At 47.5% G+C, this 15,451-nt stretch overlaps 6 protein-coding genes across 6 annotated transcripts; 1 reads left to right on the top strand and 5 right to left on the bottom strand.

The window, feature by feature from the left end:
• Positions 1 to 371: 371 nt before the first annotated feature.
• N7503_001490 (tetratricopeptide repeat protein) lies at positions 372 to 3,345 on the bottom strand (the record flags this gene model as incomplete). The annotated part of the gene is made up of 2 exons (XM_057061037.1): positions 372 to 3,126; positions 3,179 to 3,345. The coding sequence occupies 2 exons, from the start codon at positions 3,343 to 3,345 to the stop codon at positions 372 to 374; spliced, it is 2,922 nt and encodes a 973-aa protein (XP_056924999.1).
• A 1,629-nt stretch (positions 3,346 to 4,974) lies between these two features.
• Positions 4,975 to 5,460, bottom strand: N7503_001489 (nucleoside 2-deoxyribosyltransferase domain-containing protein; the record flags this gene model as incomplete). The annotated part of the gene is made up of 1 exon (XM_057061036.1): positions 4,975 to 5,460. The coding sequence occupies one exon, from the start codon at positions 5,458 to 5,460 to the stop codon at positions 4,975 to 4,977; it is 486 nt and encodes a 161-aa protein (XP_056924998.1).
• An 864-nt stretch (positions 5,461 to 6,324) lies between these two features.
• Positions 6,325 to 6,720, bottom strand: N7503_001488 (uncharacterized protein; the record flags this gene model as incomplete). Its single annotated transcript, XM_057061035.1, has 1 exon — positions 6,325 to 6,720. The coding sequence occupies one exon, from the start codon at positions 6,718 to 6,720 to the stop codon at positions 6,325 to 6,327; it is 396 nt and encodes a 131-aa protein (XP_056924997.1).
• A 2,982-nt stretch (positions 6,721 to 9,702) lies between these two features.
• On the bottom strand, positions 9,703 to 10,254 carry N7503_001487 (glutathione S-transferase; the record flags this gene model as incomplete). The annotated part of the gene is made up of 2 exons (XM_057061034.1): positions 9,703 to 9,958; positions 10,031 to 10,254. The coding sequence occupies 2 exons, from the start codon at positions 10,252 to 10,254 to the stop codon at positions 9,703 to 9,705; spliced, it is 480 nt and encodes a 159-aa protein (XP_056924996.1).
• A 1,308-nt stretch (positions 10,255 to 11,562) lies between these two features.
• Positions 11,563 to 12,882, top strand: N7503_001486 (cytochrome P450; the record flags this gene model as incomplete). Its single annotated transcript, XM_057061033.1, has 1 exon — positions 11,563 to 12,882. The coding sequence occupies one exon, from the start codon at positions 11,563 to 11,565 to the stop codon at positions 12,880 to 12,882; it is 1,320 nt and encodes a 439-aa protein (XP_056924995.1).
• A 299-nt stretch (positions 12,883 to 13,181) lies between these two features.
• N7503_001485 (uncharacterized protein) lies at positions 13,182 to 14,353 on the bottom strand (the record flags this gene model as incomplete). Its single annotated transcript, XM_057061032.1, has 2 exons — positions 13,182 to 13,924; positions 13,990 to 14,353. 2 exons carry the CDS (start codon positions 14,351 to 14,353, stop codon positions 13,182 to 13,184), a joined length of 1,107 nt encoding a protein of 368 aa, XP_056924994.1.
• Positions 14,354 to 15,451: the final 1,098 nt, after the last annotated feature.

The raw sequence follows: 15,451 nt of genomic DNA, 5'->3' as shown, positions 1-15,451 counted from the left end.
TCCTGGAAGTATAGGAGCTAAGCACTATATGATTTTTTGACGATTTCTTAACGTGATATTTAAAATACTTCGACGCGATATCTTTGATACTCAGTTACACTCAGATTCGAAATTAGCTTCCATGTGTTATAAAAAGGAATTGTTTCTAGAACGCCGAATCGAGACACACTATGCCAGATATATTTAGCGTAGACGCAGGAGCTTATTCGGCAGGGTTACAGAGTCATGTTCTTTCAAGACATTATTACGCTAGCTGTAATTTACTCGTACAAAAAACAGAAAGTCAATCGTTGTTGGAATGGAGATGTACGTCCAATTGGGCCCATGGATAGTTATCTAAGTTGGCATACTGGCATAATGCAAGGTAAAAGCTAAAGTCGCAGGATGGTCCGCACCGAGCGTTTCTTGCGTGTGTCCTTCACCTGCACTTCGAGCTGCTCGGCCTCCTCCAAGCGGCCTTGGTTCCTGTAGGTTGACGCGAGGCCGACCATGCTTTTTAGCGTATCAGGGTGGCCGGGGCCGAACTTTGTCTTGCGCGTGTCCATCACCTGCACTTCGAGCTGCTCGGCCTCCTCTAAGCGGCCTTGGTTCCTGTAGGTTGACGCGAGGCCGACCATGCTTTTTAGCGTATCAGGGTGACCGGCGCCGAACTTTGTCTTGCGCGTGTCCATCACCTGAACCTGAAGCTGCTCGGCCTCCACCCAGCGGCCTTGGTTCCTGTACGTCACCGCTAGGTTATTTATACTGGATAGCATATCGGGATGATCCGGGTCGAGCTTTGTCTTGCGAGTGTCTATCACCTGCACCTGAAGCTGCTCGGCCTCCACCCAGCGGCCTTGATTCCTGTATGTTACCGCTAGGTTATCCATACCGGATAGCGTATCAGAATGATCTGGGCCGAGCTTTATCTTGCTCGTGTTTATAACCTGCACCTGAAGCTGCTCGGCCTCCTCCCGGCGGCCTTGATTCCTGTACGTCACCGCTAGGTTTCCCATGCTTGATAGTGTATTCGGATGATCCGTGCCGAGCCGAGCCTTGCGAGTGTCCACAACCTGCACCTGAAGCTGCTCGGCCTCCACTAAGCGGCCTTGCTTCCTATATGTCACCGCTAGGCTGTCCATACTTAATAGCGTATCGGGATGGTCCGAGCCGAGCTTCGCCTTGCGAGTCTCCATCACCTGCACTTCGAGCTGCTCGGCCTCCTCCAACCGGCCCTTTTTCCAGTACGTCGATGCCAGGTTTCCCATGCTTGATAGTGTATGGGGATGGTCCATACCGAGCTTCGCCTTGCGAGTCTCCATCACCTGCACTTCGAGCTTCTCGGCCTCCTCCCACCTGCCTTGTTCCCAGTACGTCGATGCCAGGTTTCCCATACTCGATAGTGTATCGGGATGGTCCATACCGAGCTTCGCCTTGCGAGTCTCCATCACCTGCACTTCGAGCTTCTCGGCCTCCTTGCACCTGCCTTGTTCCCAGTACGTCGATGCCAGGTTTCCCATACTTGATAGTGTATCGGGATCGTCCATACCGAGCTTCGCCTTGCGAGTCTCCATCACCTGCACTTCGAGCTTCTCGGCCTTCTCCCACCGGCCCTGGTACCTATACGTCGACGCGAGGTTGCCTATGCTTGTGAGCGTGGATAGATGATCCGCGCCAAACTTCGTCTTGCGAATCTTCACTTCCCGTAACTCGAGCCGCTCGGCTTCCTCCCACCTCCCTTCTAGCCGATATATTGCTGCTAACATTGCATTGCTATTAAGGGTATCCCCGTCTTCCTCTCCAAAAAGCTGCAATCTGCAGTCTCTTGACCTAGACGCCATTTCCCGTGATTCTATGACATGCCCGCTTTCTTGCGCATACCACGCGCCTCGATAAAGCACAGTAGCCCATTGCTGAAGAGATGCTTGGGATTCTGGTTGGTGTAACGTCGCAGATTTGACGTGTGGAAAAAGTGACCGATGTCTTTCCCAATTCTCATATTGACCGGTGGGAAGCTCGGCGTATAAATTGTAAATGAATCGGCCCTTCCACTGTTCAAGTTGGTGATTGACCTTAAGCCATGTCCGTACAGTTAGCTGCACTAGTCGATGCATTGTGAAAGTGTGTCCATCCTCTCTGATCGATATCAATGAAAAGTCACTTAACATGTTAACATCCATGTTAAAAGCGGCATCGGTACTAGAACTAGATCCGTCATTGGAATCCCGGTCGTTAGAGCTTCCTTCTAATTTCTCCAGACATGAGTCCTTATATATATGCTGATTCAGCGGAACTCGAAGAATTCTTTGTGCGATCCCCTGCCGATCAAAAAAGCTCATGAGAGAGAGTAGATCAGTTGCAGACGGCCTTATCCTTCGAATATAGTCAAAAGTTATTTGCCACGTAAATAGAATGGAGTTTTTGGCCTCCCAATCCCGAGTAAGGAGGCCAGCCTCTTCGCGAAGCACCTGTACTGCTTGGCGGTCACTCCTCTGAATTTTTAGTATGTACTCTGATACTGAACAACGCTGTACAATGTAGGCGGTAGCCTGGATGATTGCGAGTGGCATAAACTCAAGCTCCTGAGCTAACTGCACCATTCTCGTATGCTCTTCCGGTGTGCTTAGCTTCTTTTGAATAAGACCTAATGCTTCCGTAGGGTTCATCGGTGGTACTTCGATAATGTTCTGATGTTTGACGATTTTCGATACAACTCCTTTATGACGACTAGTGATAATGATTGTACCATTAGAGTTGCCAAGTAGATACCTTAGTCGTGGTGGTTGCATTGGAGGATCGCTCTGCGGGTCCGTGTCGCTCTGCGGGTCCGTGTCGCTCTGCGAGTCGCTCTGCGAGTCTATATTGCCGGTGGTACCAATCACAGAAGGGTTGCGAAAAAGCTCGTCATCGTCAACATTATCCAGAACGAGAATCCACTTTCCGATTTTTTCGTCTTCTAGCCAGTTTCCGACGACTTGAAAGATATTGGCGTTGCGGTCCAGGCGCCCAGGAATTTTGGCTCGATCGGCAAGATTGCGGAGACTTTTCTCGCAGCGGGCCGCGTTACTAGCATGTACCCAGAAGACCCACGTGTTGGCGGATTGCTGTCGAATCTGGAAGCAGTATTCAGCGGCAAGCTGCGTTTTCCTGCTACGTAGTTAGTATCTGAGAACCTTCTCTCTGACCGTGATTCTCATACCCAACGCCACCGAGTCCAAAGAGGGCGACTCTAGATCCCGCTATCGATGCTTTCTCATGAAGTTGGTCCAGGATTTCATTCCGGCCAACAAAGTCTGGGTCTCGTGGGAACGGTACCGTCGATAAAGGTTCAGGGCGGGGTTCCGATCGTTCTGAAGGCGGAGCCATCTTGTCAGCTCACTCGACTCGTCAAGGTTGTTTATGTAGGGGCTTGAAACCCTACCTTGCAGGAAGTAGTTCTGTCCATTATAAACACCAATCTGAGTTCCTGTATTTACTCCGTTGAAATATATCGAGGCCATGGTCAAGATGCTGGGCATGTGAAGTGTTTGGGCCCTTACTCCGGAAGATTCAAGGAAGACCTGGAAGACCTGTTCCTAGCCCCACTTTAATATGTCCCCATTAGTAATGGATACCTATTAATATCTAGTCTCTGAACGGGGGATAGCCTCGGGTGAAGTTAGTCGTGGATAATAGGCGCGTAAATTCTCTGTTCCTATTTATGGCATAGATACTGTGGGCCATCGAAGGGTCGCTATTTAGACCCATTGATGTTTGAGCAAACTGACTAAACCACCGATTAATCCCTAGTAAGGGTATAGGCCCATCTGGGCACATATTATTAACCGCCTCCTCCTTAATCTACTATCTCGTTCTGTTTCTCGCGACTAACCTTTGTCGATCTTTATATAATCAACGATACTCTTTTGGCTTTGTCGACGCCTCAATAATTCTTCCCGTTGCTCTGCTCGTCCTGTTAGCCACTTCTCTTCTCCGTTATTTCTATCTTATTCTGCTCTTAGATTATATTCTGTGATGCTATCAATAGGCTTCTCGGTGGCATCTGCTATCTAGAGGGAATGTTGGCTTCTGTTATAGACGATGAACATACCTTCGACCCTCAGTTCCCTCGGCCGTGGGATAAGACTCCGTCATATGCCCTAAATCCTGGTTATATTGGTCGCGACTAGACACCTTTACTAGGCTGTGCTTCTCCTACAATCTAGTAAAGAGTTGATGGTGGCCCACGACTGACTAGTCCGGTCAACCCTTTACACCTGGTAGACGATGAAGGAACATCTAGTAAACAGCGGTTAGTAGGAGTGTGAACTCGTCGAATCATTCTCTTTTGTAACCGACTCATTTTAACGCGACTTACTAGAACTCTTCCTGCCGCTTGACCTGCTTAGGCATCTCATCGTTCAAGTCTATCAAGTCTACTCATAGGAAAAGGATAACCAGGTTTCGGAAATCTCATTTCTGATGTTACATACACTGGAACGTTCGTGATCTATCAGCTACATCTGAAGTCGGATGCTAGGGCAATCATAGTCGGTTTAGCGAACAATCCCACAGCTAGTTTTACGTCGTCAACTAATTGCCCCGAGGTCGGATGGCTTAGAGTTGTGGCCCAGCTTTTAAACCGGCAGAAAGATTTAAAAGAACTATCAGTTCAAAGGGGAAAATAATTAAAAATCAGAATCCACCAACTTAAAGCGCCCAATCCGTATGTTGACTTCCATAGTATATTGGCAGAATGAATGGATGTGCCCGAAGATTCAACTCTTATGGAGTACGTGTTATTAACCGAAAATTTTCGATGGGTATTTACGTTCATACCACGTCGAGGCTATTCCACTGTTCTACTAGGTGACATATGAGAATAAGAGGCTTTGCCTTCAAGGGTTTGCTACGAATCACCAGGATTATAGTCAATGTAAGAAGCTAAATGGTGCAAGTAACTGGTCGCCTATGCCAGTAGACCAGTCTCGCCCTTCAGATGCTCGGGCTGGAAAGTCACAAACCAACAGCCAACCTCTTCACAACCGCCTCTCTCAGCCCCTCACCAGTGTCCACCATTTCAACACCAAATTTCTTGCACACAATTTGCACATTCCCCCTTTTCCAATACCCCTCGGGACAGACAACGATAGCCTTTCCTGGTACCCGAGCACAGAGCCCCAATTCGAGCAAACTAACCGGCGCTTGGGTAGCTGGGTGGAAAAAAATAACAATAATGTCCGCTTCCTCCTGCTTTTCGAGTTCCCACTCCACCTGCTCGCGGTAAGGTGCAAAGTCGATGTCTTCGTGCCATGAGCCATCCCAATCAGAGCGGCACGGGTTGTAGATTGTGACAGGCACGTCGGAGAGGGCGGTAGATAGAAGCTCACGCCAGTCGCGATTGTCAACTTTGTTGGTGGTGCCAGCGAGAAAGACGGACTTCACGCCGCGCGGAGCTTCGTTTGAAGGAGCGTAAATGACCTGATTCTGTGTCCGGGACATTGTAAAGGACGAAATGACGCAAAGGTGATGTTGGGAGTCATGAGGGTGAAGAACACGGGCTCGAAACATCAACCTGGAAACCCGCTCCTTTGTGGAAATTGTCCCCTAAGGCAGACTTCCTTCCAAGTCGTGCATAAAGCCGGAATCCACTGACGGAGACCAGAGCTGTAGTCGGACGCTAAAGATTACTAGCTTGGCTTAGATGTAGAGCAATTCAAAGAAAGATATTTATTGGATTTATCCGGTTTCACTCTGGGGACTTTCACGGTATGAATGAGGAGCTAGTCTTGTTTAGCAGGAGGAAGCAATTCAAAGATGAGCACAGAATTCTTTCAAGGTGAGAAGGTCGGGAGACCTGTAAAACAATTCGGTGGTGAGCTTTGCTGACCTAGATGCGGAGTAACTGATGTAATCCAACTCCCCCTCTTTGCCGATCTCAGTCGATACGCGTAACTACAAATTGGCCTAATGACAAGTCCGAGCGTGCCTGGTGCCTGGTTTCTGTTAGCCAATCAGCCACCTATTATAATACTTTTTGTCACTACGCCGTGAACTAAACATGTTCGACTTGACTCAATTAAGCTATCCAATGTGAGATCGAGAGACCGGCATCCAGTCCACTGATATCAAGAAAGAGACCGAGCTAGATCTTCGTCGCGATCAATGACCCCTTGAAACAATTCAAAGGACGTCAAAATGTATTCACGGCAACATTTACTGCAAGATAGATACTAGAACTTAAGCTCTTCCTAGTCAAATCATGAACTTTTCGAATTCGTGCGATATGATGGAAGTAGTTGTACGTTATTGATTCAACCTTCGATGCGAAGATGTGGAGTATTATACAAATTAAGGTCACTTTTCCTAGACGAATAAGACAAGGAAAAGAGCGGCAAGAACCTTGGTCCACTCTGAACGAGTGGCAGATGCAGATCCTGCGTAGACAGAGCCCGTAGAAGTAGTAGCCATGCCAGGTAGCTGGGAGACAGAAGAAACGGTAGTAGCACTATTGCCGTAAACTGGGTTGCTAGCCTCGGTAGCACCTGAAGTGGAAGTCGATGTAAGGAAAGAGTGTGAAGAGCTTCCCGCAGATGCAGCAGGCGTAGAGTAGGGATAAGTTGAAGAACTGGCAGCAGAGCCAGATTGATCTTGTGAGGTCTGATTTGTAGTTGGGTGGACAACTATCTCCCCTGAAGTGATCACATTCTCAGCATATGCCAGTCCATCAGATGATGAGCTCGCCTGCCCAATTGATTCCATAAGTAGACCATCCAGTGAGACCCGAATTAAACTCCGGATTTGTGACAAGATTAGTCACGTCGTCGGTGCAGCTCACGGTCTGCGATGTCACCAACGCCGCATGGATCCAGGAGACCGAAGCGATGATTAAACCCAGACGCCTTATCATAATGGAATCGCCTCTAGGGGATAATTTCTGTGATCGTGTGCCCAATCAAGCTCCCGGGCAGCAGCTTTCGAGGGTAAAAAAGTAGGTTTAACGGTGGAAACCAACAGCCGGAAACCGAAAGACCTTACAGGCATTGGAGCTGTTACCTGAGCAATCATTTCTTTATGCCAAGATCCGCCTTTCTCCAATAACAAGACAAAACAAGCGACGGCTTAACTTACAGTATAGCTGCACAGACTTTTGGCGGACCCACTACGCCACTATTCAGGCACAATGTGGGTGGCTTACTCATTGACTCCTGAGCCTCAAAGATGATTGCATTGACTTGAGATATGACCAAGAGTTCGGTGTCGACCAAGGGACTTGTTGCCTTCATTCAGCGCATTTGTGCAACGTCTGCGACGTAGATTTCATCCATCGGCCATTTCTGCCCTGTAGATCTCACGACGACGGGATGTTGTCCGCTAGCTAAGTGGGGCTGGCCCCGGCTCGACAGTCCAACAGTTCCACGGAGTTGACTGAGCCCGTCGAGGTGCCTGTCTGGATTGCCCAAAATTTGCATGTCATGTCCGAACTGGGTGTAAATGATCCCTATAGCTTGGTGGGTGGTGTAGCTTGTTTCTCTAAGCGACTCGCACAGTCGCTGAGTAAGGCAGAAGCCACGGACGATCCACTTAATCGCCTAGCTCTTTTTCATTGCCTCGAGATACATTCTGGGTGGCAGTGGCAATTCTCAGTTGGGTCGAGCTTTGGCGTGCCTCTGTCGCTGTCATTGAGATGATCGGTCTTTCAATTTTGCAAATTATGTGAGTCGAGGACTAAGATTCTAGATATCTACCGACTTTTATGGACGTTATCTATTTCATCAGTCTTAAAAAATGAGATACACGGTACACGGTCCTTAAGTTGGTCATCTTAATTCCCATGCCAGAGCCTCTAGCCGGTGTATAAAAGTAGCCCTATAGCTGCATATTGACGCAGTGCTCTTTATTTTACCTTAGCACCAACACTACTTAACTGGCATTGTCAATATAGAATCAAGGGAAGATCCCGGTAGTACTGCAATAAAAGAAATCACTATTTGACCGATAATCGAAAGACTCGACGCTATGAATCCTAAGATTGCGATGTGGCATGGCGTCAGACAGCACATTATCAGGTATATATTGTAATCTAGTACATTCTCGAGTACATACGACCATAGGGTGTGGAGAACAGGGCTTCCCGTCCGCTCAGCCGTACTTAAGCCACACGCCGGTTAGTTAGTAGTATGGTGGGTGACCACATGCGAATCCTGACTGTTGTATGTTTTTGTTTTTGACAAAGCGTAACATTTTTAGTACATTGTGAAGCGTTATGGATCAGAATCCCAGACTGGGTGAAAGAGGTGAGGACGATGTGAGAACACCCACTCCCTGAAATATCTATCCATCTTATTACACAAATCTTATACACCATATTCAGGGGTGATGCATTCAAGTATTTAATGGATCAGGCGGCGGCGATGAGGGAATAACGTAGAGTATACTATATAATGGTGACGTATCTAATTACTTTAAACTCTTTAAGTCATTTAATAACCCAATTTATATGACTGTCAAGTTGAAGTCTCCTCTCCAGAAATACACCAGCCTTCACTAGCGACATAACTCGATATGGCTGCTGACAGAGGATGCTCGCTTTCCATGTCAATATTATCTTCCCTTATCGGGCTAGTCCTCGGGATGTTCATATTTGTTTTACTCAATCTTTTCATCAAAATTGCCATATACTGCACGAAAAGACAACATGGCCTAAATTCGAATATGGGTCTTGAGCATGAAAGCCACACGCTTGATACTCCGCTTTATCCGTTTGCCAACTTTACCCGTCGTCCAAAATTCATGAATTTTGAGACCTTGCCCGGACACGCCCTCTCTGATTTGGATCGAGATATGAAGCTTCATGATGTAGGTTTTCAAGATGTACGGGACCTTGAAGCACAATACCTCGGATGCACCAGCAATTATAATGTCATCACTCACGGGCGCAACGCAATTCTCTTTTTTGAGAACTTGATCCACTGAAATCGGCCTATCTATATACATACCTCTTGTGTGTAAAAGATTTCTTGGTTGAGTTTGATCATATTTTGACGATGTTCTAACGAAAGAGGAGCTCTACGCTTCTGAGAACACATCTAACGGGAATATGATGAGATAGACTGGACGCAAATTTTGATAGTCGATGGAGAGTTGGCTAAGATTGCGAGATCATCTGATTATGTAACATAAAGTGTGTCACGGAGAACGTTGCAATGGGAGCCTGATGCTATAAACTATGAAAGAAACAAAGCTTTAGATACATTGAGGCTCGTCTTATGATATCGAAGGACCGAGGGTTGTCGATGCGAGTGCTATCCCGCTTGTAAGCACAGCGAATGTGCAAGCTACTGTGTACGCATTCGCGGAAAGAGCAGCGGATCTCATCAAGCGGGAGTGGAAGAGCGAGTAAATGAGGCCTTGGAGAATGTCTACGTGTCTTAAATGATCGTTTTCCCTCACCTCGCATGGGACGCTATCACTATTCTTCTTCTTTTATCGCGTAATCTCTAATATGCAGTGGCCGGTGGCAATTATTTGACCATTCCAAATTTTCGTGAGCCCTCACCAACAAGAGACAATATCTATCTTCAACTGTCCCCTAGAGCATATCGAAATATATACTATTATGGACGTCGGAACCTCCGTTTCCCAACTTGCACTCATGGATGGCTCTTTCTAGGAGCTCTTGACCTCGGTTTCATTCAATACCTTCAGTACTTTTTGAACAGATGCCCGCGACATCATCGCATTCTACCACCGTGTGATATGCTGAAATTCCTCTGGCTGCCAAGCATGCTCACCCGTGCGACTAGCCATTAGAAAGGGTACTTGGAAGTTCCACATCACAAAAGACAAGTCTGCATACGTGCACTTGCCTCCGACCAGCCAATCTTGCTTGCTCAGAACCGTATCCAGGACACCCGCAACGCGCTTAATTTCCGCTTCATGGCGCACCTTGGCCGATTCTGGGGATTTGCCGTAGATCTTTTCGTGGAAGACGTTGAACCTTGTTGAGTCGCAGGTAAATATAAATACCTAAACAGAGATATTGTCTTGGTGAAAATTGAGTTCGACATACCATGCTGATAGTCCGAAATAGGGGCCTTGCCTCGAGGCTTGGAAGTAGGACCACTGGACTGATTGGTGCTTCTCCGGGAAATAATCGTAAGAGACTTTACGCTCTTTATCGTAGGTGTCGATGAGATACTGCATGGCCGTAAGTGAGCTGCAAAGTCTTTTCTTGCGAAACACGCGGGGGCTCTCACCTGCACGATAGCACCGGACTCCCAGAGAGTTAGCCATGTGTTGGGGTCGATGATTGTTGGAAACCATTAGAAAGGCGGTTTCCACCGCAGCCAGAAGAGAGTGGTAATCCGAAATACGGGGGACTCGTCCATTGAGGCTCACGTCTGTGAATGGCTTCTGCTTGAGTCCCTCCAGCTCAACCCAAGCGCTCTCATAGGGAATATTGAGTTCCTAGAGAATGATGAGGACTTTAGAGGGGTTGGGGACCTGGTCTGGGGTAGCGCTGTCAGTGGATCGCTCATCCGATATAAATTATCAATCCCGGTTCTCCAGTACAGTTTGATAGATTGCAGAGCCATGGTTATGACTTTGACACTCAATTTATGGTCAAGAGGGGGCGTGTGCCAGGAACAAGACATGGTCAATGTTATATGAAAAGTGAATTCAGGCTAGACCCATCTACTAAACATCAGAATAGAGCGGTAGAGGGCAGAGGAGAACCCCTGCTATGGTTGCGTTGGGGGCCATTTTCTTAACTCTGTTGCTCATCTCTGGTCTTCTACTCTTCACTACTCTTCACCATTTACTTCCCCACCAACAGGAATCAATTAGTAAGAATAACATACTTGGACCCCTTTCTTTTGGCCATCAAGAGGGTTGTTGAATGGCCCCCACGCGGGAAGTGCCTGATCGTAAATCCACTGAGCCCTGTTTGATTACAACGTGACTGACTCATGTGGCCGTAGAGAGAGTGATTTGGGCATTAGGGTGTTTCTACAACCATCTTGTCTCGCCGACGTGCTGTTGCTCTTGACTAGTGCTTATTTGCTTGCCCGGCCGATGTAACTCACCGTCATAATTAAGCCGCAAGTTCAGAAGTGGGGGAAATGCGTGGAGACATATTTCCTTCCCGTGGCAGTAATGATAGGACAAACAAAAGAATAGTTGTTACCTAAAGCTTGACACTAATCCTAATTCAGTTCGCTTTCTCAGCAACAAGAGGTGGCTGATTGCTCTTCGCTTTGCTTGTCTTCCTCCAAGAGCTCTCAATAAAGCTCGTAGATCACTGCTTTATCCTCTGGCCTCTTATTCGCTCCCGAGTCCATTCTCCACGGCCACGGCGCCCCACTCGCCATATCGATCCTTCTTGCCAGTCCGCATCAACAACCATGGGGATCGTCGCTGTCCTCATCCTTCTGCCAATCCTGGTAATGCAAGAAGTACCAAACCAAATTTGAAGACAAGGTTACTAATACTCCCCAGTACCTTGTTTGTCAAGTAATCAACAATCTATGGATTCATCCACTATCGAAGTACCGGGGCCCGCTACTATGGCGCGCATTTCGATTTCCTTTCCTTATCTCAATGGTGCGCGGTAATCTTCCTCATAAGATCAAGCGTCTTCATGAGCAATACGGCGAAATCGTTCGCGTCGCGCCTGACGAGCTATCTTTCATCAATCCCGACGCTTGGCGGGATATTTACAGTAAAGGGCGCGAGTTTGTCCGCCCAGACGAATACAAGGATCAACCGCCTGGCAAAACAGCCGCCAATCTGATCGCATGCTCAGAACCAGAACACGCTCGGCTGCGAAAAATACTCGCGCCTGGATTTTCTGAACAATATGCTATGGAACAAGAGCCTTTCATTCAGTCCTACGTTGATAAGTTATTTGAGAGGCTGGACGATCGTCTCCAAAATGAAAAAATCTCAACTGTTGATGTCATTGAATGGATCAACTATCTTGCCTTTGACGTGATTGGAGATTTAACATGGGGCTCTTCCTTTGGGTGTTTAGATGGCCTGACATACCACCCGTGGGTTCAAACTGTTGGGCAGTTCAAGGTTGCAATCATCGTAGGGGCACTCAAGTTCTACCCGCCCATCTACTCCTTTCTCATGGCAATCACACCACCCTCAGCACTACAGGCTGTAATGGATATGTGGAAACTGACAGAACAAAATGTTCGCGAACGAGTCGCCGGCGGCGCAAGCCGTCCCGATTTAGTTGGCACAATGATGGCATCTGAGTCCATGACTCAAGAAGAAATGGAAGTAAATTCCATGATGATTGTAGCTGCGGGAAGTGAATCCATTACCACAGTCCTGACCGGAGTAATCAATCATCTCCTTCGCAGCCAGGACAAACTCAACACGCTTGTCCAAATCCTCCGGACCACATTTCCATCGGAGCAGGAGATAACCGGGTCCGCCTTGAAATCGGTCCCCTATTTGGATGCAGTGTTATCTGAGGGCATGCGACTCTGCCCTACAATCCCAGATGGCATGCGTCGTAATGTGCCTGTCGGCGGAGCAACCATTGCTGGCCAAGTTATTCCTGGCGGGGTGGTGGTCTCGGTTCCCCCGTTCGCAAGTTATCGCGCATCGCGTAATTTCACACATGCGGAGGATTTTGCTCCGGAGCGCTGGCTTGGTGAAGATGTGCAAAGTTCAAAATTCCAAGGCGATAGCAAAATTGCGTTTAATCCTTTCTCATTGGGCGCACACAACTGTCCGGGGCAGAATCTGGCATGGTTGGAGCTGCGGATCATCCTGGCACGGTTGCTGTGGAGATATAATCTGTCCATTCCGCCTGGCGTTGAGCTGCCTCAATGGGAAGACCAAGGTATCTGGTGGTTTTGGGATAAGCAACCTATGATGGTGCGTTTCCAAAAGTTTCGGTAAAATCTTCGAGATGTGGCGTGAGGCTATTCTTGCTTGGTCCGCTGTCAACATGTGAAAAGACCAGCTCAGTTTGCTGTCTAGCATCACTCAGTCTTATTCAGCCATATAGACCTCCAATCAATCTTTTTATACAAAGTATGACGCATAGCCATAGATGAATGATACTCGTACTATTTTTTTTAACCACGTTATCTCGTATCCAATTCTCCAGTTGTGGAGATAGTTGAGTTTATAAAGATCAATGAGGATACATAAATGCAGAGCACGTAGAAAGACAAATTGCGCGAACCAGTTTATCTCTAGAGACCAAGAGAACTTTCCACCAAGAATTCAGGCAGTCTTTTCATAGGAAACTGACCGGGCAAATAAACTTTGTCTTCTGACACACGCTCCAGTACCTCCAAGAACCGTGCATGCTGGGACTCATATCCTATCATGCCAAGGTCTTGCAAGTCTAAGAAGAAATTTTCCCATTCATTCGAACTAGTTCGTCCCCTGGGTGTGTTCCTGCGTTTCATCTCCTCTTTGTAACATCGTTCCCCGTCTTCGTCCTCAAACCGGAAGATGTGAATCAAACGCCGAGCAGGTTGCCCGCGGAACTCAATTTCCCTTTCCATCCACGCACGTTCGTGATATAGAAATCCGTTCATAAATCCGCCTGTGACCTCTATTTTCTCCGCCACGATGATTGGCGCCTCCACAGGAGATTGACCGCAATGCCATTCTGAAGCGTCGGCATATTTATCATGCCATTGCCCCCCAGGGTTAGGGACTAATTCTTCTGGGAACACGCATTGAGGTGCCAGGCTTCTCAAAGTTGTCAGAGCAGTGTCATTCAGGTCCACCGGAAAGTACGTCGTTAAGATCTCATAGAGCTTTTGGGGTGGATAACGTGGGTCTGCACGAATTACTCGGTGAAAGTCCCAACAGTCGATTGGCCAGATCAACTCCTTCTTTGGAGAGCGGGGTGCAAGGGCCTGCGTTAAGCTCTCGGATAGTTCCGATTCGAGAAACTTATCTCTAGTTGCGAGATTCTGCCACTCTATCAGCTGATTAGATATGAGAGCCAGGAGTTCTTCACAAGCTTTTGAGCTTGAGACCACTTACCAACCACTAACCACTCAATTCCATTAAGCTCCGACGGACGTGCTCGCGAGACTACCTGGCAACCTTTCCGTCCGCGGATTCTTTGTAGAATAGAGAATAGTTCGCTCTTGTTTGGAATAACACCGTCGATTGGGTCTTTCATAGTTATCCATTCAATCAGTCGCTCGCGATAAGGAGGATCATGGATTATCGCCTTCTTTTCATTCGCCTTGGTGGATTTTGCCACGGAAAACCTTTTCTTGGTGGTATTTTCCTGGTTAGCCTTTGCCTTCATCATCCTTTTCCTGGTAGTCTTTGATTTCTTCGTGACCCCTGGCTTCGTGAGCTGGCCCAGGGCGCGTGCGGCCGATCGGGTGACTGCCATTCTCGATATCACCAGCTTTGAGATTCAAAAAGCTGACTTTCTTAGCGTGGAAACCTCAAAAGAAGCCGTTCAGGGGCCAGTCATTTCACCCCATCGCCCCACTTGTAGGCAACTCCGTCGAATCAAGTTGGTTGGAACATTCAAATTCAGGTATTGCAGCAAAAATCATGGACAAATTTTGAAATCTGTAAATCTTTGTGGATTTGCCTATTGTTGCAGTAGGTGTGAGTCGCTGAACCTCGAGGAGCAGAGAAGGAAAAATGCAGATCAGCGAGATTTCCCATGAAACTTTCAATGATTTTGACAAAGTGACGCGACGGACGAGGTGACGATTGATTGAAGAATCCAGGAATAGGAAAATCCAACAGTACCTGCGCAATAAGATGTACCAATCTGCAAGGTAGGAATATCGCTAACAACTATTTTTGAATGTATATCAATGTGGATAACAACATCTACTGCTCCCCTTGCTTCTCTGCCCTAACATCTCTTCCTCACGTTCACTACAATAATCACGATGAATCTAATCTGGCAAAAATCCCCTGTCAATGGATATTGTCTTCGTTCGAAGTCTCATTACTCGAGTGAAAATATTTCGATGGAGAGCGGCAGCTCTAAATCACGATGGCCGAAGAAATGTAGGTCTTGTTCTCCATTTTTCAACTCGCAAGCATATGCATGTCGCATTGTTCGGCAAGCACACCACCTGGCCGCTAATCTACCTGCATGGCATCTTAACTAGGCCTCGCTTAGCTTCAGCAGGAGTCACCACAATGATTCTCAAGGTACAATATGGGTTTGGGGGCGGATCAAGGAGGGGAAAAAGTGGAGGGGAGGCGCTTCGTCCGCGTGGGGGCTATTTTTTACGGCTAGGCCGGGTGGCTATAGATTCAATGTAGACCAACCAGTGGGTCTCGACAAGACAGATTTATGTACAGTGTAGCCGTGGATTGCGCTAGCGCTGTTTGAATCACCTCGTCACTAGGCTGCAAACTAAAGTTTCAAACAGGGGTACGCATTTTATTTCCAACGTTGCTGCCCGCACTGGTGAAGAACCTAGGTTCTTTCTACATGACTTCGGGATTAGGGATGCGTCGT

Source organism: Penicillium pulvis (genome assembly GCF_028828015.1).
Source record: "Penicillium pulvis strain IBT 33274 chromosome Unknown contig_12_segment0_segment0, whole genome shotgun sequence".
Lineage (NCBI taxonomy): Eukaryota > Fungi > Ascomycota > Eurotiomycetes > Eurotiales > Aspergillaceae > Penicillium > Penicillium pulvis.
The sequence above is the reverse complement of the archived record's forward strand: the minus strand, read 5'-3'. Positions and strand labels throughout refer to the sequence as shown.